Genomic DNA, 26663 nt, shown 5'->3' on the forward strand with positions numbered 1-26663 from the left:
GACCCCTGCGAGCTCCCCCTCCCCACTCCCCCCGCCCATCCTCTTCCCCTCCGCCCCCCCCGCCCTGCCAGAGACCGTCCATCTCCTCTTCACCCCCACCGCCTCCGCCATCCTCCATCTCCACCCCGCATCCCCCTCCGCGCCGCTCTCCCTCTCCGACCTCACCACCGATCCATTCCCCCCCGCTTCCCCCTCCACCGACGACGGGCCCGAACAGCAGACGCCCGGCGCGCCCGCTTCCGTGGCGTACGGCAAGGGCGCCCTCAGCGGCCTCGGCGGGTATGTAGGCCTCGGCGCGCTCGGGAGACAGCAGAGTCCTGTCGGCACACGCACAGTCGGCGGTGAAGTCTTGCTCGCGCGACAAGGTGCGTTCAAAGCTCAAAACCAAAGCTCAAGGCTAACCCGGGACAGACACCGGCGTATTCTACTCCTCCGAGGGCAACTATACCAGACAGCGATCCGTCCACTGGCCATCGCCTCCACACGGCATCGCATTCTCAAACCCATACATCTACTCTATCCTACCCCCCTCTCTCACTCCATCACCCGCGTCGCCGCCCACAACCCACATCCAGATCCACCTCGCACCTACCCTATCCCTCCGCCAGACAGTGGCTATACCCCCTCCCGCTGCAGGAAGCTGGGGCACAGTCTCTTTCTGTGCCGTTTCCTCGCATGCAGAGTCTACACCCAAACTGCTCATCGCCACCTACCCGACAGACAAATCCCTCCACTCGCAGGGAAGCGCCATCCACCTCCTCTCGTCCCCACCCCTCCCGTCCGAAGTCGAGCACCTCTTGCTAGACGGCCGCATCGATGACGCCATCGGGCTCGTCGAAGCTGTCGGCGAGGCCGCCTTTGCGACGACGAGCGTCCTGCGGCCCCTGGGACATCCAGATACCCCACCGCCGCCGCCACTCACCCACCTCAAAATCCTTCAAGCTGTCCAACTCTTCGCCCTCGGATCGTACCAAGCCGCCATGGAGGTGTTTGTCCTCTACAACGTCAACCCTGCGCTCGTGCTCTCGCTTTTCCCGGGGAAAAGTATTTCGGAAAAGCTGGGCGTGCGGAAGGAGGGGTGGATGGAGTTGTTTGGTGCGCCGCGGGGCGCGAGCCTGGGTGCGGGCGAGCAAACACAAAGCGTGCACGTAAACGAAGAAAAAGGCGGCGATGCGTCCAGTGTAAAGAGTACAAACACGAGTGTAAAAGCTAGTCAAGGCGATGACGAACGTACGTCCCTCATTTATTACTCCACACTAACCCCCCGCAGCGCCCAAAGCAGCCCTCGAAGCACTCATGTACTTTCTCTCCGACCGCCGCCAAAAGCTAACCGGCGCCATATCCGCCCTCCCCCCCTCCTCCCCGCTCCCCGCCGAATCCTCCCTCCCCGCCTTCTCCTCCCTCCCCGCTCCCGCCCTCCACTCCCTCCCGTCCATCATACCCTTCGCCGAGATGAGCCCGGAAGAACTGGTGAGGATGGCGCAGGTGGTGTACACCGGCTTGATGAGGGTCTACCTCAAAGCGAGGCCGGTGTTGGTAGGCAGTTTGTGTAGGATCGAGAATTGGTGTGATGTCAAAGAGGTCGAGGGGTTGTTGAAGGAGGAAAGGGTAGGTTAAACCCCCCCCCCCCCCCCCCCCGACGGGGTGATGGCTGATTCAGTGGGTGATGTAGAAATTCAGCGATTTGATAGATCTTTATCAAGGGAAGAAGATGCATAGAAAAGCGCTGACGATGCTGCGCGAGTAAGTTTTTCCCCTCCCTCCCCCCCATGAACACCCCGCTCATACCCACGGCAGACTGGCAAAGGAAGAAGACGATAAACTAGATCGCTACCCGCCCACCATCTCGTACCTACACAAACTCGGAGCAGCCGATCTGGATCTTATTCTAGAATCCTCGAAATGGATACTGGAAGAGGATCCGGGAATGGGTCTCACCGTACGTCTTGCTCTTCTCTTTCCTTTTTACACCAAACAAAACCTGAGTACAAACAACAGATATTCACGGCGGATGAACCCGAGATTGAATCCCTCCCCCGGGACAGGATCACATCCTTCCTCTCCTCCATCGACCGAGGAGCCTGTGAGGGTTATTTGGAATATATCATCTGGACCCTAGGCGAAAAGGGGGGCGAGTTTCATGATACGCTTGCAGAGCTTTACATGGTTGATTCGCGAGTCAAAGTTGAGTCCGGAGCCGAAGCCGGGGCGTACGATAAGCTGTTGGCGTTCTTGAACGATTCGACTCATTATAGACCGTATCGGGTGATGAACAAGCTCTCTGGCAAAGGTACGTTCTCCCTTTCTTTTCTTTTTTTTAATGGTAGATGGTTAACGTGATTGCCGGGGAACAGAGATGCCAGAGGCAAGAGCGATTCTTTTAGGAAGGATGGGCAAGCATGAAGAAGCGCTCAAGATTTACGTGTACCGTTTACAAGACTATGCCGCTGCTGAATCGTGCGTAAACTCTTCCCTAGCACTCTCGACACTAGCGTCGACGCTGATGGATAAACAACAGGTATTGCGTTAAAGCTTACCAATCAACAAACAACGTCTTCCTCCTCCTTCTCCAACTCTATCTCCGTCCTCCACCCCCTTTATCGCCATCCCCCACACCCAAACCCAAACCCACACCCAAATCCACGCCCGCCTCCACCCACCTACCACCTGCTCTCTCCCTCATCTCCAAACACTCCACCTCCCTCCCCCCCTCCTCCGTCCTCGACCTCCTCCCCCCACTCGTCTCCATCGCCGACATCCACCCATTCTTCATAAAGACTTTACGGGAGGAACACCGGCGTAAGCTCGAGGGAAGGGTGATGAGGCAGCTCGGCAAGGGGAGGAAAGACGAGGTGGAGGAAATGTTGATGGGGTTGGAAGTCAAGAGGGTGAGAGTGACGGATCAGAGAATGTGAGTATGCTCAGTTTGCATCGGATCGTCGAGTGGGTTTTAAACTAAAAACACTAAAAATAGATGTCCGCAATGCCACAAGAGACTGGGCATGTCTGCCATTGCAGTGCACGCGCCAAGGTAAGTCAAGTCACAAGAGAGAGAAAAAACCGCCGGGCTGACAGAGCATGAATGTAGAGGCGAAGTGACGCATCTCCATTGCAAGGACAGGTTTAGTGCAAAGCTGGCTGCTTCCAGAGAATAGTAGCTCTTTTCTTTCAATCCTATAGTTGTAATACCCAGCATCCACTTGCTACTAAATGTCTTTTCTCCAAGCGTCGAAATGTACAAATATATCTAGCCCGGGACAATGCATCACAATGCTATGCTATAACTGATGAAAACATTCAAAAAAACACAATCTATTGATCCCCACCTGTCATGCACGTACAGAACGACCTCTCTTCGCTCCCTTCAACCTGTACAACAAGTTCCGTCAAACCTTTTATCCGCTTCTTCAAAACTTTTTCCACCCTCCCCACCACTTTTTCAGAGTTGGCATAAATCGCGTCACCCTTGCGAGGCCGCGAACTGCTTGGAGGTGTGGATAATCGGGTAGGATCAAAAGAAGAGGGAGAAGGGGCCAGTTGGATGTGGATCGAACCGACGAGTTCTCCCTCACATCGAGGCCAGAAGCGAGGGGCAGCATAACTCGCTAGGCCGTCCACGGACGACAGCTTTTGGACAGATTGTCAACTTGGTACCTCCCCTCCCTTTGATATCACAACCCATCGCAAAGGGACTCACCTCGGTCAGTGCGCTCCGGATTTCACTTTCCTTCTCTTCCCCAACGTCCAAGCATAAGATCCTGCCGGAATCAACGACTAGCGGGATTACACTCGCCATGATGAGGGCAGCAATAAATAAACTAGCGATAGGGTCGAAGCCTGTCCAGCCTGTAAATCGGATGAGGATAGTTGAGATGATGACGCCTACACTACCGAGTGTATCCTACAGTTTGTATTAGACCTTGGCTCGCTTTTTAACATTCCTCGAATGGGCTCACGGCTAAAACATGCAAAAATACGCCCCGCATGTTATGGCTATGGGCATGATCATGTCCGCGGTCATGATCATGACCGTGACCATGAGCGTGTGCGTGGTCATAGTCGTCTTCGTGGGCATGGGCATCATTGTGAGTGGAAGATTCGTGGGTCAATTTATGGTGATTGTGAGAATGCTGAATGAATAGCGGATGAGTACTGCGATTGTTGATATAGTCGCCGACTTACTGAATGCTTTTCACCGTCGTGCGAACAATGCTCATCATGGTTATGCCCATTATTCGTCTTCTGCGGGGTTGTTGCGCTTGGACCAGAATCCTTGAGCTGACCAGAGGATTTGCGTTTTTGCAGTTTGGATGCCGGACGAGGACTGACTTTTGACGACTACAGTTACCGTCAGAAAACACGATAGGGAATTTGCAAGAGGGAAAGAAACGTACGGCGCTAGGTTTGTGGTGATGGTCATGACTGTGAAGATCAAGATGATGATCTTCATATTTATGAGCGTCATTTTGGGATACTCCCTGTTTGTGTACCTCCTAAGCTTTAGTCAGTAAGAGATATCTCGGTTTCACCTAAAACTCACTACTTTGGGTGCAGCGTGTACTTGGGCATGATCATGTCCGTGACTATGTCCATGATGATGATGCCCTCCGGTAGCCCACATTCCCCACAAATTGATGGCCAACCCTATCCCCGAAACGAGCAGTAATTGGTGAGTCTCCATTTCCGGCGGGTTGTACCTAGTATTCTCTCTATTAGTCCTACATTAGTTGATGAAGAATAGTACGTACACTCGCTGTATGGCTTCAAATATGATGAAAACTGAAATGAGAATAAGAAAACACCCATTTGCAAATCCGCTGAGGGTTTCGACACGGGAATAACCAAAGGTGTATCGCCCATCGGGTTTCCACATCGCTGCCACAGAGGCCCACAATCCTACGCCCAAACCGAGACAGTCAAACAGCATATGAATGGCTATTCACGAATCAGCTTTGATAATAATCAGATCTTGAAGCCGACTTACCGTCAGAGATGAGGCCCAAGGAATTGGTAAATACTCCATAGCCCATCTGCACGCCCATATAGGCCAAGTTGAGAAGAAGAAAGTAGAATATGCGCGATGAAGTTGGAGTGCTGATGATTGTCTGAAAATGAGGCCGCCATCTGGAGGGTACAAGTGAGAGAAAAGACCATGAATGATTGGCAGTGGAGAGATTATGATTGGAAAACGTCCACTTGAAAGTCATCAGCTGGTATCCAATTGCTCAAGGAATAACATACCGAGGGCGCGAGTTCGGGTTGTGCTTTAAATATTGACTCTGCCCAGATGCTGAACACCGAAATAGGCAAAAGGATAACCACATCTACAGTGGTGGGTATAGGATGTAAAGCGAAGAACTGAAGAATAGGAATACAAGTCAAGAAGGTCGCCTTGTCGCGCCATGTTTTGAGTCGAAGACCGGCGCTGGAAGGGGAGTTTTGACCAAACGACAGCGGAATATTGCTGACGAGGAAGGCAGCGACGAAGGAACCGAAGCGTTGTGAGGCAGTCGATGATACAGGAACAGGTATGGGTATGAACCCCTAAAGACAAATTGTCAGCCCAAGATTATCATTAGTCAGTAATTAACTAAGACCAACACACCATGAAGTAGAGCGCTATAACTGATACAGTAGCAACCAAAGCAGATAAAATGGTCCTATACAAGCTGTGCCTTCCATCTATGGTCTCTCTACTGCCAGCTGTCTTGGGTTCGAGGAAACGACCCTGGATGACAGATGTGGTTAATGCGAACACCAAGATGACAATGACTGCTTGAACTGCAGTAACATGAGCTTATTGATCTTTGTTTATTCGAAATACTTTCGAACGTACAGTCTTTTAGCAAAAGCTGTTGGGCAAAAGCATAGCCAGAGGCTAGTATCAGAGGTAGTAAAGGTCCAAACTGAGTACTGATTAGTCTTTTATATCTTTCCAGCTGCCTCGTCTACGTACTGATCGGATAGTTGTGGGCTGCGCTGTTGCGAGCAAGCTACCGGTCATACCTATTATAGAAGTCCTGCATAACCTAATAAGCAAAGGATTGCAAGGACGATCTCGGGACTTACTTGAAGGGTCCTAAGGAACCCAGAGACATGAAGAATGCCAGTGACTGAAGCACATAATTGAAACTCGAGAGTATGTAATCCTATGCCATCAATGAGATTTGCTATATAGCACTGTTTTCATCAACTCACCTTCACTCCTATTCCATTGCTGGTTGCATCTAACCGAAAGGCCTTTCGTCTTCTTCCATCCCACACTTGCTTTCCTTCAACAAACACTCTTGAGGCCCAGTATGCCAGGACTAGCCACCCGGCACCCCCTCCCTCTCCTCCATGGTTATCGATAACCCATGTTTTGCTAGCAGTTATCGCCAATGCCCCGATGAACAGTCTTAAGAATGAATTTTGCCGACTCTGGTATCGTCGGGGTTTGGCTGCCGACCCGGCCGAAAAGGACTGGCGGGAAGAAGGAAAATGGGATCGGCGGTTGGAAGTGGGCGTGGTGGGTGGCTGCATTGTACGAGCCTAGGCTAGCAGCGGCTGGTGATATGGAAAGCCGGAAAGTATAAACTGTAGAGACCAAGAGTAATACAAACTATGATAGTTGGTCGAAGTCGATCTTTGCGTGACCTCGCTACCTCGACGCGTTGATCCCGAGCGCGTTCGCGACGGAACGGACCCATGATTAATTACCTCGTAACAGGCAGCCCATCTTGAATACTGGCTTCGTTGCTTGGAACATCAGCATGTTGTGAAGCATATGGCCCCCGTCCATGATAATTACTCTACTGACTAAGATGCATAAATGCTCGAGTTGGGCTACAATACAAATATACTTAGGGACAGTCAGTCGCCTTATTCCTCAACTCCGACACATGGCCCGCGCCGGGGGCCAGATATAAGCTGAGGCTCAAACTCTAACGTTGACACCATTATATCTCACCAAATCGCTCATATCTCCCTTCCCAAGCTACACCGTCGTTCACCACCCTCTCCCACTCATCAAGATGCTCCTCGTCCCATTTCTTGTCCGCCTCAAACTGGTCCGCTGTCTTGAGAATGTGTTGACTTGGATCATGAGAGTGCGAAGAATGTTGCAGAAGGGATTCAGGTAAGTAGTCCTATATAGAAAGCAAGTCAGGGACGAGGGTCAACGTAATTAGCCTGACGGACTCACATTATGAACTGGATGACCATAATCTGGGTTGTACGCATATTCCTTCCCGTAACCCAACTTCTTCATGAGTTGGGTAGGAGCGTTGCGGATTTGTAAAGGAACGCCAGGTAAAGGCGGCATAGTTGCCAGCTGTTCTGCCTATAACAAGGTCGTGAGCAAAATGTGTATCCATGAATTTCCCTCTATGACCTACTGCAGCATAAGCCTTATAGGATCTTGTTGACTTGGGAGCTTCAGCCAGATATGCGACGCAATGCTGGCAACCATCCTATCAGTATGCCAAGCGTACAATACCGAGGAAAAGTGCTTTATGAACTTACGGCAAGATTAATTCGACATTCGGGCAAACCGATCGTTTGACAAGCCTGATATGTAGCCATAGCCAGTGGCAGCGCATGGTTATCTGCCAGGCCTACGTCCTCACTCGCCACTACGATTAACCTTCTGGCTATGTATAAGGGATCTTCCCCGCCGGTAATCATCCTAAAGGATTGTTAGCCACGGAAACCACACAGAAATATGACCTTGAACATACCTAGCCAGCCAGTACATTGCTGCACTTCCGTCCGATCCTCTCAAGCATTTGTGCAGCGCCGAAATCATATCATATCTCTCTTCTCCCGTCCTATTATACCCTTTCTGCAATCCTCGCCTCACAGCATCCATAATCTCCTCGTCTCTCTTCTTCTTCTGATAGTCCTCCTCCGCTTCCTCAACCGCCGCATCGAACTCGTCTTTTTGCCCCTCTTTTTCCATTTTTTCACCACTGGCGGAATTGACCCGTTGTGCTTTTTCCGCGCTGGCAGTCTCGTCCATTGTTTGACACGTGCGCAGAGCGAGCTCGAGACCGTTAAGTGCTTGACGGGCATCACCATCTGCAACATCCGCAAGGAAAGGGATGAGCCCTGATGGGAGATAAGGGATGGGTTCGGATTCAGAGATGGTTTGCACGGCATTGCGTAGAATAATTTGAAGGGATTCAGGAGAATGGGCGTGTAATGTAAACACTCTGACAGAGATCAGGCTTCATGACTAACGAAAGGTATGAACGGTCAACTCACTGGCATCTACTAAGCAAAGCACCGTTGACCTTGAATGAAGGGTTTTCGGTGGTAGCCCCTATAAGCTGTATCCAACCTTTTTCAACGTAAGGTAGTAGCAGATCTTGCTGGGCACGGTTAAATCTATTTGTAAGACCAACTATCAACCTTGGTCTTGAGAAGATGAGGCCAGTTGCTTACCGATGTATCTCATCGATCATTAGAACAGTCCGTCTGCGATACGATCAGTTGGAGTCACTACAACAACAGACAGAAGGCTTACCTTCCAGTCATCTGCAGTCCATTCTTAGCCTTTTCAAAAACTTGCCGAACGTCTTGAGTACCCGAACTACGCAAGTTCGATCAGACACACGCTAACACAATGGCAATACCGCGCACCTTGTCGCGGAAAGTTCTTTGAAGTCTGCTCCAGAAGACTTTGCAATCAGCCTGGCCAACGTTCTATTTAACGTATAACGTCGTTGAGCACGTGTACCTTATCTTAAAGTATGATGCTTACGTTTTCCCACACCCTGGTGGTCCCCATAGTATACAGCTCCCCACCAGCTTGCCTGCTTCAATTTGGACCCGTAACAGACTTCCTAAACCGACTATATCTGACTGTCCGATATACTGTGATATCTCTGAAGGTCTTGATCGTTCCGCCAAGCTACAGTTTATGTAAGCTACGCTCTCTCTCCCTTTCTCCTCTCTGTGAGATTACCAAAGGCTCACGGTTGAGCAGCAGCTAAGGGATTCACCCGCCGTTGCTTCGCCCCCTTACCCCCTCCAAATCCATCACCACCAATCACTTTTGTTTCCTTCCCCTCCGCTTTCCTCTTCGTAACAGCTCCTTGCGTTTGAAAAACTGGCGCTATATTCTTCTTCCCATCAGCCCCCACAGATGCCCTCCGCTCATCTAAGTTCGCTTGGCTAGCTCTCGCTCTTTGACTGCTCCCGGGATGGGTCGATGGAGAGGTTTGGGAGGTTGATGGTTGGGTCTTCGGATGTAGTGAGCTCGTGAAATCGAATACTTGTTGTGGAGTAGATAATTCAGCTGGGGGAGCCCCTTTGCATTTGAGGTCGAGATGGAGGTTGATGTCGCCCTCGGGTACCGAGATGTTACAGATAGGGCAGTTAACTAGATTGGACCGAAAGATGTAAGCTCTCAGTACCGCGACATTTCGTGAGACATGTATTCGGCGAAGTGGCGACCGACCTTTATTGGACATCGCCGGTATGTTTGGTCAGCACTCAAAATATTTTTTTCTTACTATTCAAGCTACTATTTAAATGGAGTGACTGATTTTCCAAAGCAAAAGACTGAAACTTACGGCGACCAACGAAGAATGGACGAGACTTATGCGGAACGCGTTCGTTATGAGACGCGTCGGGCTACTAATGTTAACGAACGTAGGAGGTGGGGTCACGCATATCAATCACTGCATTAACACGTCGCTGGACGCACGAGGAGGTCTTCGAATTTCACGAGTACTATATTCTAATATTTTAATGGGCAAGAAAATCACAAAATTAGCCCCGCACTGAACCCAGCTGCTTCTATTCTATATCGGAAAGCATTAAGAGGCTATGGTTCAGGGAAAGAATGTGTTTGAGCGAGTTCAGAAAGCGTTCAATTCGCATTCGCTTCACCGACGATGCAAGATCTTCAAAACCTTTAGTAACCTTCATCAGCCATCACTAGCCTTCATTGATCTTCAGCACTTGTCCTGATCTCTGAATCTTCTCATCGTCCACGTCGAGACGATGCATGATTATGTAGAAAAAAGGCAGTGTGTAAAACTACCCAGTAACATGGGACGGCCTGGTGGAAGACGGCCTTCGGCGGGTGGGTCTTTGATGACGCGAATGGACCTTGGAAACCGGATCATCCTGTTTTATTATTTGGGTGGACCTTCGAAGAGACCTTGGCGGGGATCTTCAGATGGACCTCTGAATAGCCAGATGGAACCTTTAGATGGGTCTTTGGTTGTCCCGATCTATGTATGTTTACCATGATTTCCCTGGCTTTGTACTACGATCACTATCAGCGGTTTGAATAACCTCGGTCTCGCCGGAATATTTATGCAGCGAGGGTATATAACTACTACTTATCCTTGTTTCCGTCGGCCTCATCACCACAAAGTGAAGTTGATTGTGAAACCACCAGGACTTCTTCTCACGGTCGCGAACTTTGTTGATCTGTTCCCGACGACGATGAAAGGATAAACACCGCGAGAAGCATAATACAGTGCTAGTAATACGTAGAGCGATGGTTTGGCTTCACAACAACATCCATTCACTACTGACCATTGCTGAACTTGATTCGTTTGCTAACCTTTGTGGACCTTTTGACAGCCTGAAAAGGAATGTGACAACACTAATGAACCTTCAGTACCTAGTGATGTCGATTTATGCACGTTCACTCTTACTGTCCCACCAACAACATGGTCGACGCTAGAGTTGGAGAAAGAAGGGAGGGAAAGACCCAGATTATAGAATTCGCTTGGTTACACCAAGTGGTACGATGATAAACGATAGGTAGTTAGAGGTATATGTAACCTCTTCTTTGCTCGTCGGCCGAGTTGTCTCAGATTTCCACGTACCGGTCGACGGTAAAGCTACTACTTTTCGATCCTTCTACGTACCAGATCTCTATCAAATAGCTGATATTATACGGCAGCCGCCCTCTCAAGCAAATCCCTCGACATTGTCTTGCAAGAGCCCTTGGATGATTATAGACAGTGAGAATGGAGAGTATGTCGTGGGCAACGGTATTTTGAGAATGGTCCTTCCTATTTATTGTTTTGCTGGATGTAGGAAGATGGAAAATGGTGCATGCTGACTGGCCGGTCCTCGATCATTCCGTTCAATCATGATTGATTCGTGATCTCGGCCAAGGCCGCTTGAAAGGAACAGACAAGTACGTAATGTGAGATTGGCGCCGGCAGTTGAGCTGGCTGACCGCACGGGTCTGCATTGGTTGTGTTTTTTGGTGGGTGAATGAATTACAGTGCAGAGGCAGGGCATCAGAGAAAGCCCACGTTCAAAATCTCCCGTCCCCTTTTTCTCCCTCAGACCCTCCTACACGCCTACAGGGTGAGCTTCTGCGTAACTGACCGCCAGTTCCGAACAGAGTGGCCCCAAATCTTCCCAATATCTCTAGCGGACGCCCAATCCGGCACGAAGCACCGGCAACGGCGAAGAAACGCTTTTTTTTCTTTGCATCATTGACCAAACTCCGTCCGAATACAATCCTAGTTCTATCTCTGTCACTTTATTCTGATTCAAAAAAACTCCTTTCAAAAGCTGGTTTACGACATGTACCAGCAACAGACCATGGCCAGCCACCCATTCTTCAGCCACAACAATCCTTGGGCCCGTTCTGCCATTTGCTGTGATCAGCACCACGGCGAATCGACTTCGGCCGCTATGGCACGTCTTGCTGGCAACATTCCCTTTTCTCATGATGAAAATTTACACGACCACCATCTCGGATACCACGACTCGTCTGGATGCACTTCGGATTGCCCTCTCGACACCTACTGCTGCAGTGGAGATTACTGCTGCGACAAGCATGGTTCTTGCTCCAGTGGAGATGAGTGTTGCGACGACCCACGTTGTGAAGAAGCGCACAGACCGGATAGTCGTGCCAGTCATCAAAGCCATCACAACCGTTCTAAACCCGAGCAAAGCCGTAACCATAACCACCAGCAGCCTATGAGTCTGGAAGAATGGGCTGGAACCCAGGAAGGGTGTAACGCCATACAACAGCTGGTAAGTTGGCCTACAATTACATGTTTCTACCTTTGTCAGCTTCCCTGTCATTAGCTAATACTTCCAAAGATTGAATGCTGTAACCAGCCAGACTGCCATATACCGGTCTGCCCTACGGACAATTCTGAAGTCCATCCACTGCCGGCAGACCCCTTGTCAGCCCTATTTGCATCACTAGATGCACAGCAGCAGCCTCAACCTATCTCCACTGCCCAGCAGCCTATGGCGCCGGTAAGCTCCGTTGAGGCTTCTCACACTTGCCACTGGGGTAATTGCCACCTCGTTTTTGGCTCAATGCCCGACCTTTTGGCACATGTGGCGGCAGATCACCTTAACGCAGCGGGTACGGCGCATCAGTCCGATCAACTTCTGCAGCAAGCCCAGTCTGCCCAGTCTGCCCAGTCTACCCCGTTAGCACTGCTTACTGAGCGCGCGCTGTCTAGTATTAGTACGAATACGACTGGTTTACAGAGTCATTTGCCGACTAACTCTTCGCTTCAAGCCACATCTTTGGCCGTCAATGACGCCCTGCTATCTTGCATGTGGGATGACTGCTTTCCTGTCCCCGAGGTGCCTGCTGCTTCATCAACGTCTCACAGCACGTTCCATCATTACAACTCTGATAACTGCCAGGCTCCTCATAATCACCAGCACGACCATTCTTACGCTGCTGGAGAGCCCTTTAACCCTGGGACGATGCTACGACATGTTCTGGAAGAGCATTTGGGTATTCCCCCTGATATCATTGGCTGGCCGAATGAGGCTGAGCTTCAAGCTCAAGCACAGGCGATCCTTGAGAAGCACCATCATCATCACCATATCGACCCTCGCGAGGCCTTAGTGAACCACTCTGAGAACTGCAATCATGTGCATCCTCACCCTCACTCTCATTCTCATGGGAACAGTGCCGGCACCGGTGCCAATGACTCACATCCTCATGGCCATGCTCTCGCTCACTCTCAGTTCCATCCCAATCTTCATCCTCATCCTCATTCTCTTCCTCATGAGCGCTCGTATGCTCATTCTCATTCCCTCTCTCATTCACGTCCTCTCTCGCACGAACCTCTTCCCACGCCCCCCTCCACGGTCAAGACCGAAGCCTGCACCTCCCCTGCCGCTTCCAACGATTCCGTCGCCAGCACAGTCCTCACTGCATCCCAATCCTCTAAAGATCTGATCTGTCTCTGGCCCGGGTGCACCATCCACACTCCTTTTGCTTCCACTGCTTCCCTCATGGATCATCTGTCCGAAATGCACATCCCGAAAGGTAAAGATTGTTATACATGCCATTGGGGTGGGTGCGGTGGTGAAGAAGGGAGGGTGTTTAAGAGTAGGCAAAAGGTGTTGAGGCATTTGCAGAGTCATATAGGACACAAACCGTTCGTTTGTGGGGTGTGTAATCAGGCTTTCTCGGAAGCGGCGCCTTTGACGGCGCATATGAGGAGACATGCGCAAGAAAGTCAGTTAGATCGCGTATTCCATTTTTTTCTTTTTTTTGGAATGCTGATAGTGGTTTGTAAGAACCTTTCAAGTGCGAACATCCAGGATGTGGCAAATCGTTTGCAATCTCTTCGTCTTTAACAATCCACATGGTAAGATTTGACCTGCTATAAGCATCACAGCAATGGCTAATTTTTAATCAACAGCGCACACATAACGGTGAAAAGCCATTTGTCTGCCCGTATTGTCAGAAGTAAGTCCGCTCTTTTTAGGAACAGTCGATATAGGGATTCTAACGCAACGCTACAGGGGGTTTGTAGAAGCGTCCAACTTGACCAAACACGTAAGTCATTCCTCCCCAAAAAAAACCCCGAAAATGAAACCCATTGACAAAACTTCGAACCAGATCCGAACGCATACGGGCGAACGGCCATTTGCGTGCTCTCATCCTGGATGCGGCAAGAAATTCTCGCGTCCTGATCAGCTGAAGAGGCACATGACTATTCATAACAAGCCACCTGGGGAGAAAAGGCGAGGAAGTGGTGTCCCTGCGAAGTAAAAGACTTTTCGTTTCACGGCAAGTGTAATGAAACTGAAAAAAGCGCTCGAGGTCGGTGCATAAGCAAAAGCGTGAAACGGTCGAGAATCGAGACTTTTTGTGCAATCTGTATTTGTACCATGATGTTGGTGTACGGCACTCCTTGAAAACTACTACGTGAAAATAGTCTGCAGAGTATTATAAAAAATGGACAACTGCATCATTTAACAGCACATGATGCTGAAGTGGTATTTTCGTTGCCGTTTATTGACTTCCGCCTCCGACTCTGACCTCCCGAGGGCCACTTCTGATCCGGTTTCTTCTCCCCTTCTCTTTTCCTCTCCTCTTTCACTTTTCCTCTGCTAATTTCCTCTCCTCTTTCACTTTTCCTCTGCTAATTTCCTCTCCTCTTTCACTTTTCCTCTGCTAATTTCCTCTCCTCTTTCACTTTTCCTCTGCTAATTTCCTCTCCTCTTTCACTTTTCCTCTGCTAATCTCTATAAACCCAGTTTCTCCGTTCTCTCCGCCTCTCGTCTTCTTCTCTCCTTCTGTTAAACCTTTCCTCCTCTTCATTCCTCACAGTCATCATCATAGCTACCTCCTGTCTTTTGTTTAATCGTGCTGGTGCTTAACCCACTTGGCCCTCACAACACACACCTTCACGTTAACCTCCACCCTCCACCTCGAAAACAAGTCACTGGGTTGCAGGGTAATGGCTTGACTTTCAAAGATTGCTGTGCGGGCAAGGGAATCAGACAAACTAAGGGTGGTCAGGAATATATATTAATTGAGGTTGACTCAATGGGAGCAGCTTGTCAAGAGGGTCATGTCAGTCAGCGTAGCTGCCCGGCGCTCAACTCGGATGATGTAGGACTCGACGAATGAAAGTGAAGGATTCACCCCTAGCAGAGCTGGACGGAGGAATTGCCAGCCTGAAGGAACAGAAGCTGGATTTAGAGGGAGGAATAGCCAGGGCCTGAAAGAGCAGGAGCTGGACTAAAGGCTGGTTGAAGCGACTTAAAAGAAAGAGTGCTCGGAGGCAAGATAGTGAGAAAGGACAACAGGATTGATTTCCTGGGGAACTGAGAAACTACGAAAAGCTACTTTCTTATGTACCATCATCAAATCGATCCTTTCCTCCTTCTGCTTACTCATCTCTCTCGGAATAAAGATGTCGCTAACTTGTGAAAGGGGTGGGGTGGTCAGACCGGAGGGAAGTGAACATTGGCCAAGTGTTGGGAAAGAAAAGGAGAGGGTGCTGACCAGGCGAAAAGAAGGAAGAGACAAGGCCGAATGAAGCTGAAGGATATTTTGTTGGTTTTCGTTGTTGCAAGAGTCGGGCGGTAAGCCGCGGTTGTCTGAGGTGCAAATCTGTTTGGTTACACCGGGGACAAGGGTGGAATGGAAGCCCGTTGCCGGATGTTGACGCCGGAGAGTGCGATTCTTGCTTAATATCGTGACACAACTACTATATACTATTAGGACGGAGGTTGTTTCGGCGACGGGAAAGGAGGTGAAGCGTAATAGTACCACATCAACACACAGTCTGTAGAAAAGCAGATTGAAATTTATGTAAAAGAACAGCCGAAGGAATAGATTATCACAATTCGCTTGTCAACGTCTCTCCATCCATATGTCTATCATCAACAAACGGTTCGTTGTACGGTACGTGTATCACTGCAGACGGCCGCCAACTGCGTCGGTGCGTGAACGAAACCGCCGAAGTTGCCGAGAGAGTCCACACGAGGTGACATGGTATGATTATTTTACGTAATTCGTTGGACAGATGCCCGAGCGGTTAAGGGGACGGTCTCAAGTGGAATACACTTTCCCTGATAAGGGTTGAAATCCGTTGCGTAAGCGCGTGAGTTCGAATCTCACTCTGTTCATTTATTTTTTTTACCTTTGACTGCTACTTCGGCGCCCTTATGACGATCTATAAATAATCAAATCCCTTGCGACAACCTTTCGACGGTCACTTTAAATTATCGACTATACCAAAACGTCATAGTCTGCAGCTGAGACTCGACCAAATGTCTGGTAGTGGTGGCAAGGTGGAGAGCACAAAAAACAGCGCGTGTCCCCCTTTTTATTTGATCTCCAGCCTATCCTTCCTGACTTCTGCCGATGCATCGTACGTATACTACATACAATCCCCCCCTTCCTAAAATCATCAAGCTCGAGCAGAAGTATAGTTCATTCAAGTTGATAAAGCCAAAATCACCCATCGGTCATCACCACCACTCACCGTTTATAACTGCCAAACAACATGACCCAAAATCCGGGGTGTTTTTTTTTCTATCACCATCCACAGAGAATACTTGCTAGATCTCAGGAGCTGTGTGGGATAGGTTATAGTACGTCGTTAGATTTAGGGGAATGACATTTCCGGCGTATGTTCGTGCGGAAACAGAGAGGAGTTTTTTCTTCCTAACGCAATAATGCAGCGTCAGTCCGGTGTTTATGCAGTCCCAAAGGTCGAGATTTCATTGTAGCTTGTTGATAGTCGGTCGTGGAGGTTAGTGGATAGATGCAGCATACGAATGAAGGGCAGATAAAGATCGAATTTCGTCCCAGCCGTCAATTCGTTGTTTGGTTCGACTTTTGATGGTTACGCCTAAAGTGGGAGCAAAAATAAATTCCGCTCATCCCTCCGCGATTGCTATTCTTGCGTCAACAACGAACGAACAAACATCGATTTCTCATTTGTACTTTCCAACTGCACTTCTCCAGAATATTTCTAGCATGTCCCACATTACACCCTCAAGACGCAAAGAAGAGCGGTACATCCCCTTCAACAATGACCCACGCAATATCGGCACGTAAGTCGCCGCTTTGGAAACTAGCACTTATGCTTCAACCCCGAACCTGTTCGCTCACACTGCATCCAGTCGAACCGGCCTTCCTATGCCTCAAAACGTTCCTCGAGACTCCAACGGTTTTGAAATACCGGCATTATTCTTTGGCTCATCCCCAGAAAACGGTGCGAACCGAACCATCTCTTCAATCAAATCTAAAGTCGCCCAAACGCCCGGAGGACGAAGTACTTATTCCCGCGCGGACAGTACACCTGGTACAGCAAGGAGACTGACAAGGAGATTGAGTGATTTGGATATGGATGATGGATTGCGCGGAGGTGATGATTTGCTGATGGATGAGGACGACTTGGGTGCGTTTTGTGCTTGTGCATTGTGGGGATGTTAGGTGTGCGTGCTGCTAATCGTAAACAGCCATTGCCACGCCTGGATCACTTTTCGCAAACAGCGAACCACCACCTTCTATTATCTTGCCGTCTAGATCTAGACTGCCTATATCTTCCCCCGCTAATGCTTCATTCGACTCCGTCCCGTCACCTTCGGTCAGACCGTCACCTCGTAAATCCCATTACAGCGCTGCCAGTCGAGTTTCTTCATCATTGGCAAAGACTGTCACGAAAGTTCATGAGCTTAGTGGCGACGAAGAAGAGCCGTTCCTTACTCCAGGGGATGGCTTGAACCAGGAGGGAGAGCCGGAGGAAAGTCCTGTGAAGAGTAAGAAAAAGACACCGCGGGCTGCGTCATCGGATGACGATGGATCTCCAGCAAAGGACAAGGAAGCAGCTTTCCCACCTGAAGGGAGAAGTGCAAGTATGAGTGGTAACAAACCGGCAAATGACTACGATGCTGGATACGAGGGTAATCACACTGTAGACTTCGACGATCTGCCTCCAATGGGCCCGATTGATGATTACGACGTCGAAACGGTATTGAGAACGGAGAGGGAAGAAGATGATGAGGACGCTCAAAATGTTGACAATAATGTTGTAGAAGAAGAGAGAACTATGGAAGAAGAGGAAATGCAAGTAAGCGAGAGCGAGGATGGAGAGGAACGACGGCCGGTAGTGGCGAAAAGGAAGAAGAGCCCAAAGAAGCAAGAAAAAGGAAAGGATAGAGCAAGATCTGCTAGGTCTGGTAGTACCGCTGCTCAACGGAAACGGACACGTCCATCCGAACTTGGTCCCGGTGACGACGGCTACCACGGTAACTTTGTCACCCGTCGCTCAGGTCGTCAACACTACAAACCTCTCGAGTTTTGGCGCGGCGAGAAAGTCGAATACATGCGTGGTCCGGGCTGCGCTGTTATCAAGGAGATCATTACTATCCCTGAAGACCCACCTGTACCTCTTGCATTGAGGAAGTCACGGAAGAATGGTAGAGCAAGGAGTGGATCTGTCGCGGTGGGGAAAAGGAAAAGGGAGGATAGTGTGGAGGATGAGGAAGGATGGGATCATAAGACGGAGCCGACCGGTTTGGTGCAAGATTACCCATTCGGCGAGGAGTGTTATCGAAGTGGGCTATTACTATTTCACGTTTTGCGATTGTCTCTGACGGATGATAGAAATTGCGTGCCCGAAAGCATTGCTCGACCCCAAACTCGTTTCCGGAGGGAATTTCAAGTACCAGAAAGTCTTTGGCGAGGGCCACTTTATGGCCGCCGGTATAGTCTACATCCCTGTTGGTCAAATAAAGAATACGAAGCCGTCAAAGGATAACACTTATGTGAGTTCAATCCTCTAATGACCAAACCTAGTGATGTGCCAAGACTAACTCGATGTAGGTGTTTTACGTGATCCAAGGTGCTGTACAAGTGACCATCTATCGAACGAGTTTCGTCATGGCCCCAGGCTCCCAATTCCTTGTCCCAAGAGGTAACGACTATTGCATCGAAAACATCTCTCCAGACAAGGAAGCTCAGTTATTCTTTGCGCAAGCGAGGAAGATTCGAGCAAACGAAATAGATGCTGATGGGGTATCAGAATCTCAAGCCGGAGAGGCCGGTTTACCGTCAAGGAAGTCAATAAGCGCGAGTCAAACTCAAGGTGGGAAGAAGAGTAACCGATTGCCGTCGGTCAGAGAAGAGAGTAGAGATATAAGCCAGAGTGAGCGGGAGGATGAGGAAGAGGACGAGGAGGAAGAAGAGATTACTGTCAAGAAGAGAAGAAAAAGTAAGGGGAAGAGCAGGAGATAGATTGGCAGGAGGAAGATGGTATGAATGGGTGGTGGGTTTATCGCTTTAATCTTCCTCTCTATAATATACTCGGCAATCTGATTTGCGCGTAATAGGCGAATGAATGAGGGATCTGTGATATTTTTTTCTTATACTTTTGATACCTATCAGTGAAGACTTATTACGAATCGTTTTGAAGGCCTGCCAAGTATATTACATATGGTATGGATATATTGTTGTCAGTAACGAAGCCTGCCTGACAGTTGTTTGCCGAACATTCGTTATTAATAAATGGGTGTTCGCTGACAGCATCTAATAGTATGAAAGACTGATACATGTAACGCAATGGTATGTTATGATTGCGTCATCAGAAATGATCCCGACACTATTAGCCACTATTGAGACCTTCTACGTTCAAGAGCTTTATCTTTCGTTACCGCAGTTAGGACATCCCAAAAGAAAAAAATCACCAGCTCAACAGTCCAGACATGACTCGAGAAGACCATAAGCAGGACTCTGGCCTGTGGGTATTCTCATAATCCTCCCAAAATCACGACTAACCTTCATTCCCAAACCAGTCGTGCACTCCGAGCCCACCTTAATACTCGGCCTGATCTCCTGCTTGGTGAGCCTCATTTTATCTTCATTTCCACCTTTAGCAAACTCACAGCCACATTGCGGGCAGCTATTGCCATGCGTCATGCCACCAATCCCCTTCTTCACCCCGCCCCTGACCCACTAACCAAGAGTCCTACCCAAACACCTCCCAGCCTTCGCCTCTCTGTCCCGCACGGTAGCCCTACTTACGACGCTCTTGGTATCAAACTTCGTACTAAAGCCCGTGAGGTCGATGTCGACATTCCGCTCCAATCTACGGCAAAGACTGCGAGTGAAGTGAAGCAGGCAATTGATAAGATGGGCGAAGATGCGTTGAAATACTACAAGGTTGTGAGTTGTTACGCGTAGACTCTTTCTGTCTGGTGAGATGCAACGATATAACTGACATCGATGATCAGCCCAAAGACCCCCAGGTCAATGTATTCGTCCCTCCCAAGTTTACTCACACCCTCGTCCTGCTACCTCTCGCTCTTCTCATTTACCTCGCGGCCGCGCCTTCTACTTCAAACGCCGCCAACGCGGGTAGGGCGTTGGTTAGCAAATATTTGAGTGACTACATGATTCCTGCCTCACTGATATTTTCTTTTGCTTGTGTAAGTCCGATATAAGGGGAGATCGTGGGAGGAGACACTGATTTCTTGGTGACAGCATATCATTGTCGAGCCTCTTCTGCTGATTATAAAAATAGATAAACATCAAGTGCCGATTATCCCTGCGGTAAGTCTTGCCTGTCTTTTCATTACTGTTATAACTTGAGCGAGACATATTAATAATCAAATGAGCTAGCTATGCTACATGTTTACTGTCGTTCTTATCGGTTTTGGAGGTTTGAACGCCTTAGATCGTGCTGGTATGCCACCCGCTTCAATTTTAATGCTGTAAAAGAGGGATTAACCACTTTACGTTTACAGTTGTACAAGAACGTATCCGCCTCGTTCGCTCTCAGTCTGCGGATACCAAGAAGTCTCAGTAATAACCTTGCCTTACATTTTGGTATCACCTTTCATTACTGGTGACCATTTTTTACTTCAATCAGTAGTTATACGTCTTGTCTTTGTCTGTGTAGTATTCAATTCACGACGTTCACGATAAATTATAATACATGCCTATGCATATTGATAATCATAGACCAAATACTTATTGATTATATCCAATATCCAACGTCATGCAACAATTGTTATTAACATACATTGCGGCGTTGCCATGCGACAATGAACATATTATTACTGTATTTACTCGTACAACGTATCCAAGAACGTCTCTGCGAGCTTACCCACCACATGCGGTCCCGCGCTCGTCTGTCCAAGACCTAGTTCAGTCCGCCCGAAATCAGCGAACTTGCAATTTCCAAACCAACCCTGACATATTGGCAACCTGAAGAAATGAGACTCGTGGACTCACCGTAAAGAGCGACCATATCCCCACCCGCACCTTGAGGAGATGCTTTGACCTCTTTCAACGCGTCTCCCAAATCCTCAATCAACTTATCCACGCTCTTCGCTGATAGTCTCTATTTTTACAAAACAATCAGATCAGCCTTCATCGTCGTCTTCTTCACTCTCCATCCCATCGTCGTTCCCAAAAACCAGAATCACTCACAGTGAAAGCCATATGTAAGCCCCCATCTCCACCCAAAGCACTCAGATGCCATCCCTTCTTACTCATCACATCTCCCACCGCATATATGTTTATCGTCTTACTATTAAATGCTACTACAGGCCCCTTGGGGTCTCCGAGGACGTAAAGGTCGTCAGGGAAAAGGGTACGAAGGGAAGAAGTGAGATATCGGGCGGCCGATATGATTTGACGGCATGAGGAGGTATAGCCGCTGGTGATGGAAGAGGGAAGGGTTAGTTTGTTTTTACTTTTATAAGAGAAGCATTAGAGAGAAAAGAATAGGGGAGACATACTCGGCACCGATGTGGTTGAGTACTGCCCATGCGCCGGCCAGGACAGATCCGGGTCTATATAGATGGTTTAATTTCAATAGACAGCAAGATACGGTCGAGGAGACTATAGAAAGACGCACCTCGAACCAGCCATCGAAGGACTTGCATACACCCCTCCAGCCCAATCAGTAATAACATAATACTGGAATCTCCTTAGCTCAGACGAACGATACATGATCACCGAAGTTCCTAACAGATCCGAACAACCATCATTAGCCCACTGCATTTTCCCCTGAGGAATAACAATAAAACCTGCCTTTAGGACAGAAAGCATATTTGTGAGTGTCGCAACTAATACTAGTCACTCCTGGGACTCGAAAGTCGAAAGGATCAATGCCTTCACTGAACCCGGCTTTTTCCAGGAATGGCATGATGAATGAACCCAAGCAGCAGTCGACGTGAAGACCGACGTTACGTCGTTTCGCGAGAGCACCGAGTTCGGGGATGGGGTCCTGTTATCAATTAGCGAGAAGATGTGAAGAGGCAACTTACGATAGCGCCATCTGGAAAGTTTGGTGCTGAACCGACAATCATAATTGTGTTAGGGTTGATAGCTCGCTTCATAGCTGCAACTTCAGCTTTCCTTGTTTTTTGGTTAACTGGGATGACATGAAGTTTGATGTTGAAGTATTCTGATGCTTTCCAGAATGCTGCGTGGGCTGACGACGGGATGACCCTGAGACATTCATTAATTGACATTTTTTGGCGAAAGAAGAGGCAGCGTACATTTCCGGTCTTGTGATACCCTTGGTTACTCGTGCCCAGTCTCGGTGGGTCTTGACGGACATAAGAATAGATTCAGTGCCACCAGAAGTAGCTGCAGAAGTTAGCATCATCTCCCAGGCTGAAGTGATCTGGCTCACTTGTGCCAGCGCCATTAGGCCCGTTGAACCTTGATACGCGTGAGCAAAAAACAGTCGCAGTTGAAACGTTTTACAGCGTACAGGTTCAGACACATGCTGACGATCTCACTTTCCATCTTCCTCACTCCAGGGAACACATCAGGATGCAAAGGGTTGGTGACTACAAATTTGGCCATAGCCTCGTTGATGACAGCATTAAGTTCATCCCCGCCCTTCAGTACCCCCCAGTCAGTCCATGCTCGGAAAGTGTCTTCACTAATACTTACATGATAGACGGCTCCACTGACTCTACCGTTATCCACATCCGCCTTCTCGAGCTTCTTCAAGTTCTCCCACTCACTCTCTAGCCATTCTCTTCCTCTCCCCGTTTCCGGCAAAGTCCTCACTGTCGTTAGTCTGACGCCATCTGGGTACTGACTTGGCGCAAGCTTTTCTTTGAGCTCAGCTCGAGTTTTGGCTAGTTCAGAATTGAGTTTGGCTCTGTTGGAAGGGAATGCGAGCATGATGCGGACGACTAGAGATTTGATCTTGTTTCTGATCTCATTGGCAGTGCCGCATAACCCTCTTGCCTTGATGTGGCGAAAGCCGTCGAGAAGAACATATTTCAAGACCCAGTAAACAAGTACAGCTCTGGCCATCTGGTCAAAGCGACGTTGATAACTTTCCGTGCTGTTTATGAGCGTTGAAAAGACAGGCATTGTGGATGTTGAAGTTCAGGATGACTTCGTATCTCTTTACGCTGGTATATCGGCCCACCCATGACAAGCGTGGTGGAGGCCAGTACCAATTAGAACTGGACGCCGTGTTACTGATTAAAACGGAAGCTAATTTTCTATGTGCAGCGCAAATTGCCCAACCGTTATGAAATCAATAAACAGACTTCGCCTCGCAGAGAGACGAGCCGCCAAAACCGTTGACTTCAGAAAGAACAAATGTATAATTAGTGAATTGCATATCTTAGATAGAGTCCATCGAGATGAGTTGAAAGTTCTCGTGTGAATTGAAGCATGGCGGAGAACGATCGAGATGAGCCGACGGATCCATTTGTGATTCATACGTCGAGCTCGACACTCGATACACCTGAGGCCTGACCATCGTTATTACGTCATCGCAATACCTCTGTGCCTGGCAAGGTTGTCGTAATGTCACGGTTGGTCAGTGATATCTTCTATGAAGCTATATCCGACAATCTCTGATATTCCTCAGTTCCTTGGATTTTTCCCACATCCACCTCAGTTGACATGCCAGAGCTCCCTGGTAAGTTCATGGTCAGGTATCCAGCTATTGCTAAGCTATTACAGAGGTTGAACGAGCTCGGAAACTTATTGAAGACTCCTGCAAGGGGTACAAGATCGCTTCAGTCGATGCTCAAGAAGACAGTATCATCTTTACCGGTGGAACAGACCATAACGAATTTGCCAAAGAGATCGCAGGAAGGTCTATAACAGGATGTGAGCGGAAAGGAAAAACGTGCGTGCGGGCAGACCAGGTGTCAGCTGGATTTGCGACTGATGAAGGATGGCATAGGTTCTGGATGACCTTGTCGGGTGAAGGACGATACCCGGTGATGCATTTCGGCATGACAGGTATGATACAGCTCAAAGGTCAAGAACCAACTTGGTATCGGAGAAGGCCCAAAGAAAGTGCGGATGTCTGGCCTCCCAGAGTGAGTCTTGTTTTCAACACCGTTTATATGAGCTAACAAGAAGATAGTTCTATAAGTTGTATGTCATCAAGTTACACTGAATTATGCAGCTAAACAAAATATAGCGTACTAAAGCTTGAACCTCAAGAAGGCTCCATCGCCGATGAACCTCGAGAACTTGCTTTCATAGATGGCAAGTCACCCCGCGACTCTTCCAACGTTACGCTAATGCCGCCCCAGGGCGTCGGCTTGGTCGTCTTCGTTTGGTATCTGATCCTGTATCTTCCCATCCTCCCGTCTCGGAGTTAGGTTTCGACCCTATACTCAATCATCCAACTTTGGAAGAGTTTACAAAGCTGCTGGTGAACAAGAAAGGTACTGTGAAAGGCGTCATCATGGACCAAGCATTCAGTGCGGGTGTTGGCAATGTGAGTTTTCCCATAGAAGCGAAACGCGCAAGCTAACCCGTTCATTGCAGTGGGTTGCAGACGAGTGAGCCTTAAAAAAGCTCCTTAATTCCACTAACCCGCCCTAGGGTACTTTACCAGGCCCGTATCCACCCTTCTTGCCCCATTCCCGCATTATCCGAACAAAACATTAGAGATCTCCACCACCAACTCCGTGCTGTGCCTCTCACCGCAATATCTGTCAATGCTGATTCGAAACTTTTTCCTTCCGACTGGCTCTTCCGCTGGAGGTGGAGTAAAGGTACAACTCAGAAAAAGCAGATGGAGAAGGACAAAAAGAGTAAAGGGAAGAAGGTCGTGGACGGTGAGGGGGGTGAGGACGTGGAGCCGGAGGATAAAGAGTTTTTGGAGCTTGTACGTTGATGATATTTACCTTCCTCGGGCAAGTTGACTGAACAATCGCTTGATAAGCCCGATGGATCACCAGCCACGATCAAATTTATTGAAGTCGGTGGACGAACGACTGCACTAGTCGAAGAGCTGCAAAAGATGCCGGAAGGAGTCGAGATCAAGCCGAAAATCAGTAAAGGCGGCAAAAGGGCCGGAGCGAAGAGGAAGAAGGTCGCTAAGGAGGAAGAATCGGTGAGTTCCTCTGGTCATGATCACAAGACAAAATGTTAACCTGTGGCATCATAGGATGAAGGGAGTGAACTATCCGACCAGAGTGATTTAGAAGAGCAGAAACCCAAAAGACCTCTGACGGCAAGACAAAAAGCAGCCGCAGAGAAAAAGGGGATCAACAGTAATTTAGCCTCGCAGACGAAAACTGAAGATAATAAACCTTCTGCTGCAAAACGACGAGCCATTGGAGCAAGGACTGGGGGGTCCAAAAATCATCCGGATTCGGAGGTGAAGAAGGAAAAAGGGAGTACAGAAGTGAGTATGATCGATTGCTTTAGGTGTATGATGGACTGTTGACTGCATTGACGTCTTGTCTATCTTTCTTCCACTCGAAATCCATTGCGTCTCTATTACTCGCCGTGCAACCCTTGGACACCCTCTTCTCCCCGCTACAATCATTATCGACTCACAGTGTCGTAAATCCAAGAAGCAAGTGGAGGCAGTTGGCGAAAAACTTGCAAAGATCAAGCCTCAAAAGGGTAGAAAGAAGGCAGCTTCAACTCCAGAGTCTTCAGAACTGTCCGATCTTGTCGAATAGTTCAAAGGCACAAAATGGTGATTGAGTGCTCCGTTTGTTTTGACTAGATGAGGCCATAAGACGCACGTAGACTATACGCTGTACGTTGTAAGTGCAGAAGAATAACTTTTGCGTTGTAGAGTAATGGAGTATCGTAATCGATATCAAAATAATTGATTCACAAGCTTCCACATCTGTGTTTTCTTCTTATTAGGGGACGAGTCGAACGAAACTGGAGATACTTGGTGAACAACGAGCGATAATATCATGGCTGGAAAATTGACCGCTAACCTTTCGTTGAAGTTAAGATACGTTCAGCGCATCTGTTGCTATTCATGATCGAAAGCGATCACATCGCAAAAATTGTACCAAATCCGCTCAACGAGAAAAGGGTTTTAGCATACAACTAACCAAGTCAGTGGAATAAGAGGCATCATTATTGTACAATGCAAGTTCGTTTTACATTGTATGGGTCGTCGGAGAAAAAAAAAGATACCCAAATGTCGGAATGTCTCGTTATCATTGCGTGGCGTGATACTGTCATGAACGAATAGATACTACTAAGCTCCTAAGGTTAAGAGGTAATCGAAGGAAAGAAGATGGTGGGCCACTAGTTATAGCTAATAACGATTTGACGTCCGTGTCCGTGTCTCGAAACTGGCCTTGTATCTCATGAACTGCTTGCCTGCGAGTCGCTTTAGCCTGATCGTGATAGTTGCAGGGTGGTTATAGTAACTCCCCTTATGTATATAATTGCTGTCTGCGCTACCCCGACCTCAAAGACTTTTGTTTACGATCAGTGATTGCTGCTTCGGAACTCCGAGGAAAATCCGAGGTTCATCCTCATCAAGGATTTGTTGCCCCCGTCGCCGGCGCAGCCGTGAGGTCGCCCGGCTTTGCCATTCGTCTACTCGCAAAAAGCCGGCGGTTCAAAAGATGCCGAGGGCGACCGACACCGAAAAATGCACCGCGCTTTTTTTGCATTATTGCTTTTTTGGCTGTGGGATCTGTGGCTGTAG

At 48.6% G+C, this 26663-nt stretch overlaps 8 protein-coding genes and 1 non-coding gene across 9 annotated transcripts; 6 read left to right on the forward strand and 3 right to left on the reverse strand.

Annotated features, from left to right (window-relative positions):
- Positions 1 to 64: 64 nt before the first annotated feature.
- On the forward strand, positions 65 to 3285 carry CNH00630 (Rab guanyl-nucleotide exchange factor, putative). The gene is made up of 10 exons (XM_572256.2): positions 65 to 365; positions 412 to 1230; positions 1271 to 1608; positions 1673 to 1743; positions 1798 to 1939; positions 1999 to 2290; positions 2355 to 2457; positions 2519 to 2911; positions 2975 to 3031; positions 3089 to 3285. The coding sequence occupies exons 2-10, from the start codon at positions 981 to 983 to the stop codon at positions 3153 to 3155; spliced, it is 1713 nt and encodes a 570-aa protein (XP_572256.2). The 5' UTR covers positions 65 to 365; positions 412 to 980; the 3' UTR covers positions 3156 to 3285.
- Positions 3248 to 6581, reverse strand: CNH00620 (cation:cation antiporter, putative). The gene is made up of 14 exons (XM_024657632.1): positions 6199 to 6581; positions 6070 to 6149; positions 5957 to 6020; positions 5837 to 5906; positions 5606 to 5781; positions 5242 to 5544; positions 4985 to 5195; positions 4749 to 4935; positions 4541 to 4697; positions 4395 to 4493; positions 4183 to 4338; positions 3957 to 4130; positions 3698 to 3901; positions 3248 to 3627 (listed from the first exon to the last, which is right to left on the reverse strand). The coding sequence occupies exons 1-14, from the start codon at positions 6520 to 6522 to the stop codon at positions 3313 to 3315; spliced, it is 2520 nt and encodes an 839-aa protein (XP_024513312.1). The 5' UTR covers positions 6523 to 6581; the 3' UTR covers positions 3248 to 3312.
- A 210-nt stretch (positions 6582 to 6791) lies between these two features.
- Positions 6792 to 9578, reverse strand: CNH00610 (helicase, putative). Its single transcript, XM_024657631.1, has 12 exons — positions 9443 to 9578; positions 8959 to 9364; positions 8744 to 8893; positions 8623 to 8685; positions 8507 to 8572; positions 8425 to 8457; positions 8245 to 8367; positions 7719 to 8192; positions 7504 to 7666; positions 7377 to 7439; positions 7184 to 7321; positions 6792 to 7127 (listed from the first exon to the last, which is right to left on the reverse strand). Exons 1-12 carry the CDS (start codon positions 9453 to 9455, stop codon positions 6939 to 6941), a joined length of 1881 nt encoding a protein of 626 aa, XP_024513311.1. The 5' UTR covers positions 9456 to 9578; the 3' UTR covers positions 6792 to 6938.
- Positions 9579 to 11226: 1648 nt separating this feature from the next.
- On the forward strand, positions 11227 to 14256 carry CNH00600 (specific RNA polymerase II transcription factor, putative). The gene is made up of 6 exons (XM_572252.2): positions 11227 to 12000; positions 12070 to 13459; positions 13522 to 13592; positions 13647 to 13693; positions 13750 to 13783; positions 13847 to 14256. Exons 1-6 carry the CDS (start codon positions 11545 to 11547, stop codon positions 13997 to 13999), a joined length of 2151 nt encoding a protein of 716 aa, XP_572252.1. The 5' UTR covers positions 11227 to 11544; the 3' UTR covers positions 14000 to 14256.
- A 1502-nt stretch (positions 14257 to 15758) lies between these two features.
- CNH00590 lies at positions 15759 to 15867 on the forward strand. The gene has a single exon. It is a non-coding gene; the product is annotated as a tRNA-Leu (tRNA).
- An 822-nt stretch (positions 15868 to 16689) lies between these two features.
- Positions 16690 to 19342, forward strand: CNH00580 (centromeric DNA binding protein, putative). The gene is made up of 6 exons (XM_024657630.1): positions 16690 to 16800; positions 16870 to 17147; positions 17209 to 18306; positions 18356 to 18516; positions 18575 to 19186; positions 19284 to 19342. Exons 1-5 carry the CDS (start codon positions 16724 to 16726, stop codon positions 18983 to 18985), a joined length of 2025 nt encoding a protein of 674 aa, XP_024513418.1. The 5' UTR covers positions 16690 to 16723; the 3' UTR covers positions 18986 to 19186; positions 19284 to 19342.
- Positions 19343 to 19391: 49 nt separating this feature from the next.
- CNH00570 (hypothetical protein) lies at positions 19392 to 20706 on the forward strand. The gene is made up of 7 exons (XM_024657629.1): positions 19392 to 19487; positions 19543 to 19589; positions 19650 to 19912; positions 19981 to 20175; positions 20231 to 20299; positions 20369 to 20432; positions 20494 to 20706. Exons 1-7 carry the CDS (start codon positions 19453 to 19455, stop codon positions 20553 to 20555), a joined length of 735 nt encoding a protein of 244 aa, XP_024513310.1. The 5' UTR covers positions 19392 to 19452; the 3' UTR covers positions 20556 to 20706.
- Positions 20701 to 23147, reverse strand: CNH00560 (sphinganine-1-phosphate aldolase, putative). Its single transcript, XM_572250.1, has 11 exons — positions 22661 to 23147; positions 22476 to 22606; positions 22395 to 22423; positions 22258 to 22348; positions 22024 to 22207; positions 21788 to 21983; positions 21612 to 21720; positions 21493 to 21546; positions 21182 to 21410; positions 20984 to 21092; positions 20701 to 20891 (listed from the first exon to the last, which is right to left on the reverse strand). Exons 1-11 carry the CDS (start codon positions 23090 to 23092, stop codon positions 20815 to 20817), a joined length of 1641 nt encoding a protein of 546 aa, XP_572250.1. The 5' UTR covers positions 23093 to 23147; the 3' UTR covers positions 20701 to 20814.
- A 429-nt stretch (positions 23148 to 23576) lies between these two features.
- Positions 23577 to 25778, forward strand: CNH00550 (conserved hypothetical protein). Its single transcript, XM_572249.2, has 11 exons — positions 23577 to 23651; positions 23696 to 23864; positions 23922 to 24060; positions 24108 to 24118; positions 24165 to 24232; positions 24280 to 24467; positions 24518 to 24531; positions 24575 to 24860; positions 24918 to 25088; positions 25143 to 25382; positions 25540 to 25778. Exons 1-11 carry the CDS (start codon positions 23636 to 23638, stop codon positions 25663 to 25665), a joined length of 1428 nt encoding a protein of 475 aa, XP_572249.1. The 5' UTR covers positions 23577 to 23635; the 3' UTR covers positions 25666 to 25778.
- Positions 25779 to 26663: the final 885 nt, after the last annotated feature.

The sequence above is a fragment of the Cryptococcus neoformans genome, assembly GCF_000091045.1.
Source record: "Cryptococcus neoformans var. neoformans JEC21 chromosome 8 sequence".
NCBI classification, from domain to species: domain Eukaryota; kingdom Fungi; phylum Basidiomycota; class Tremellomycetes; order Tremellales; family Cryptococcaceae; genus Cryptococcus; species Cryptococcus deneoformans.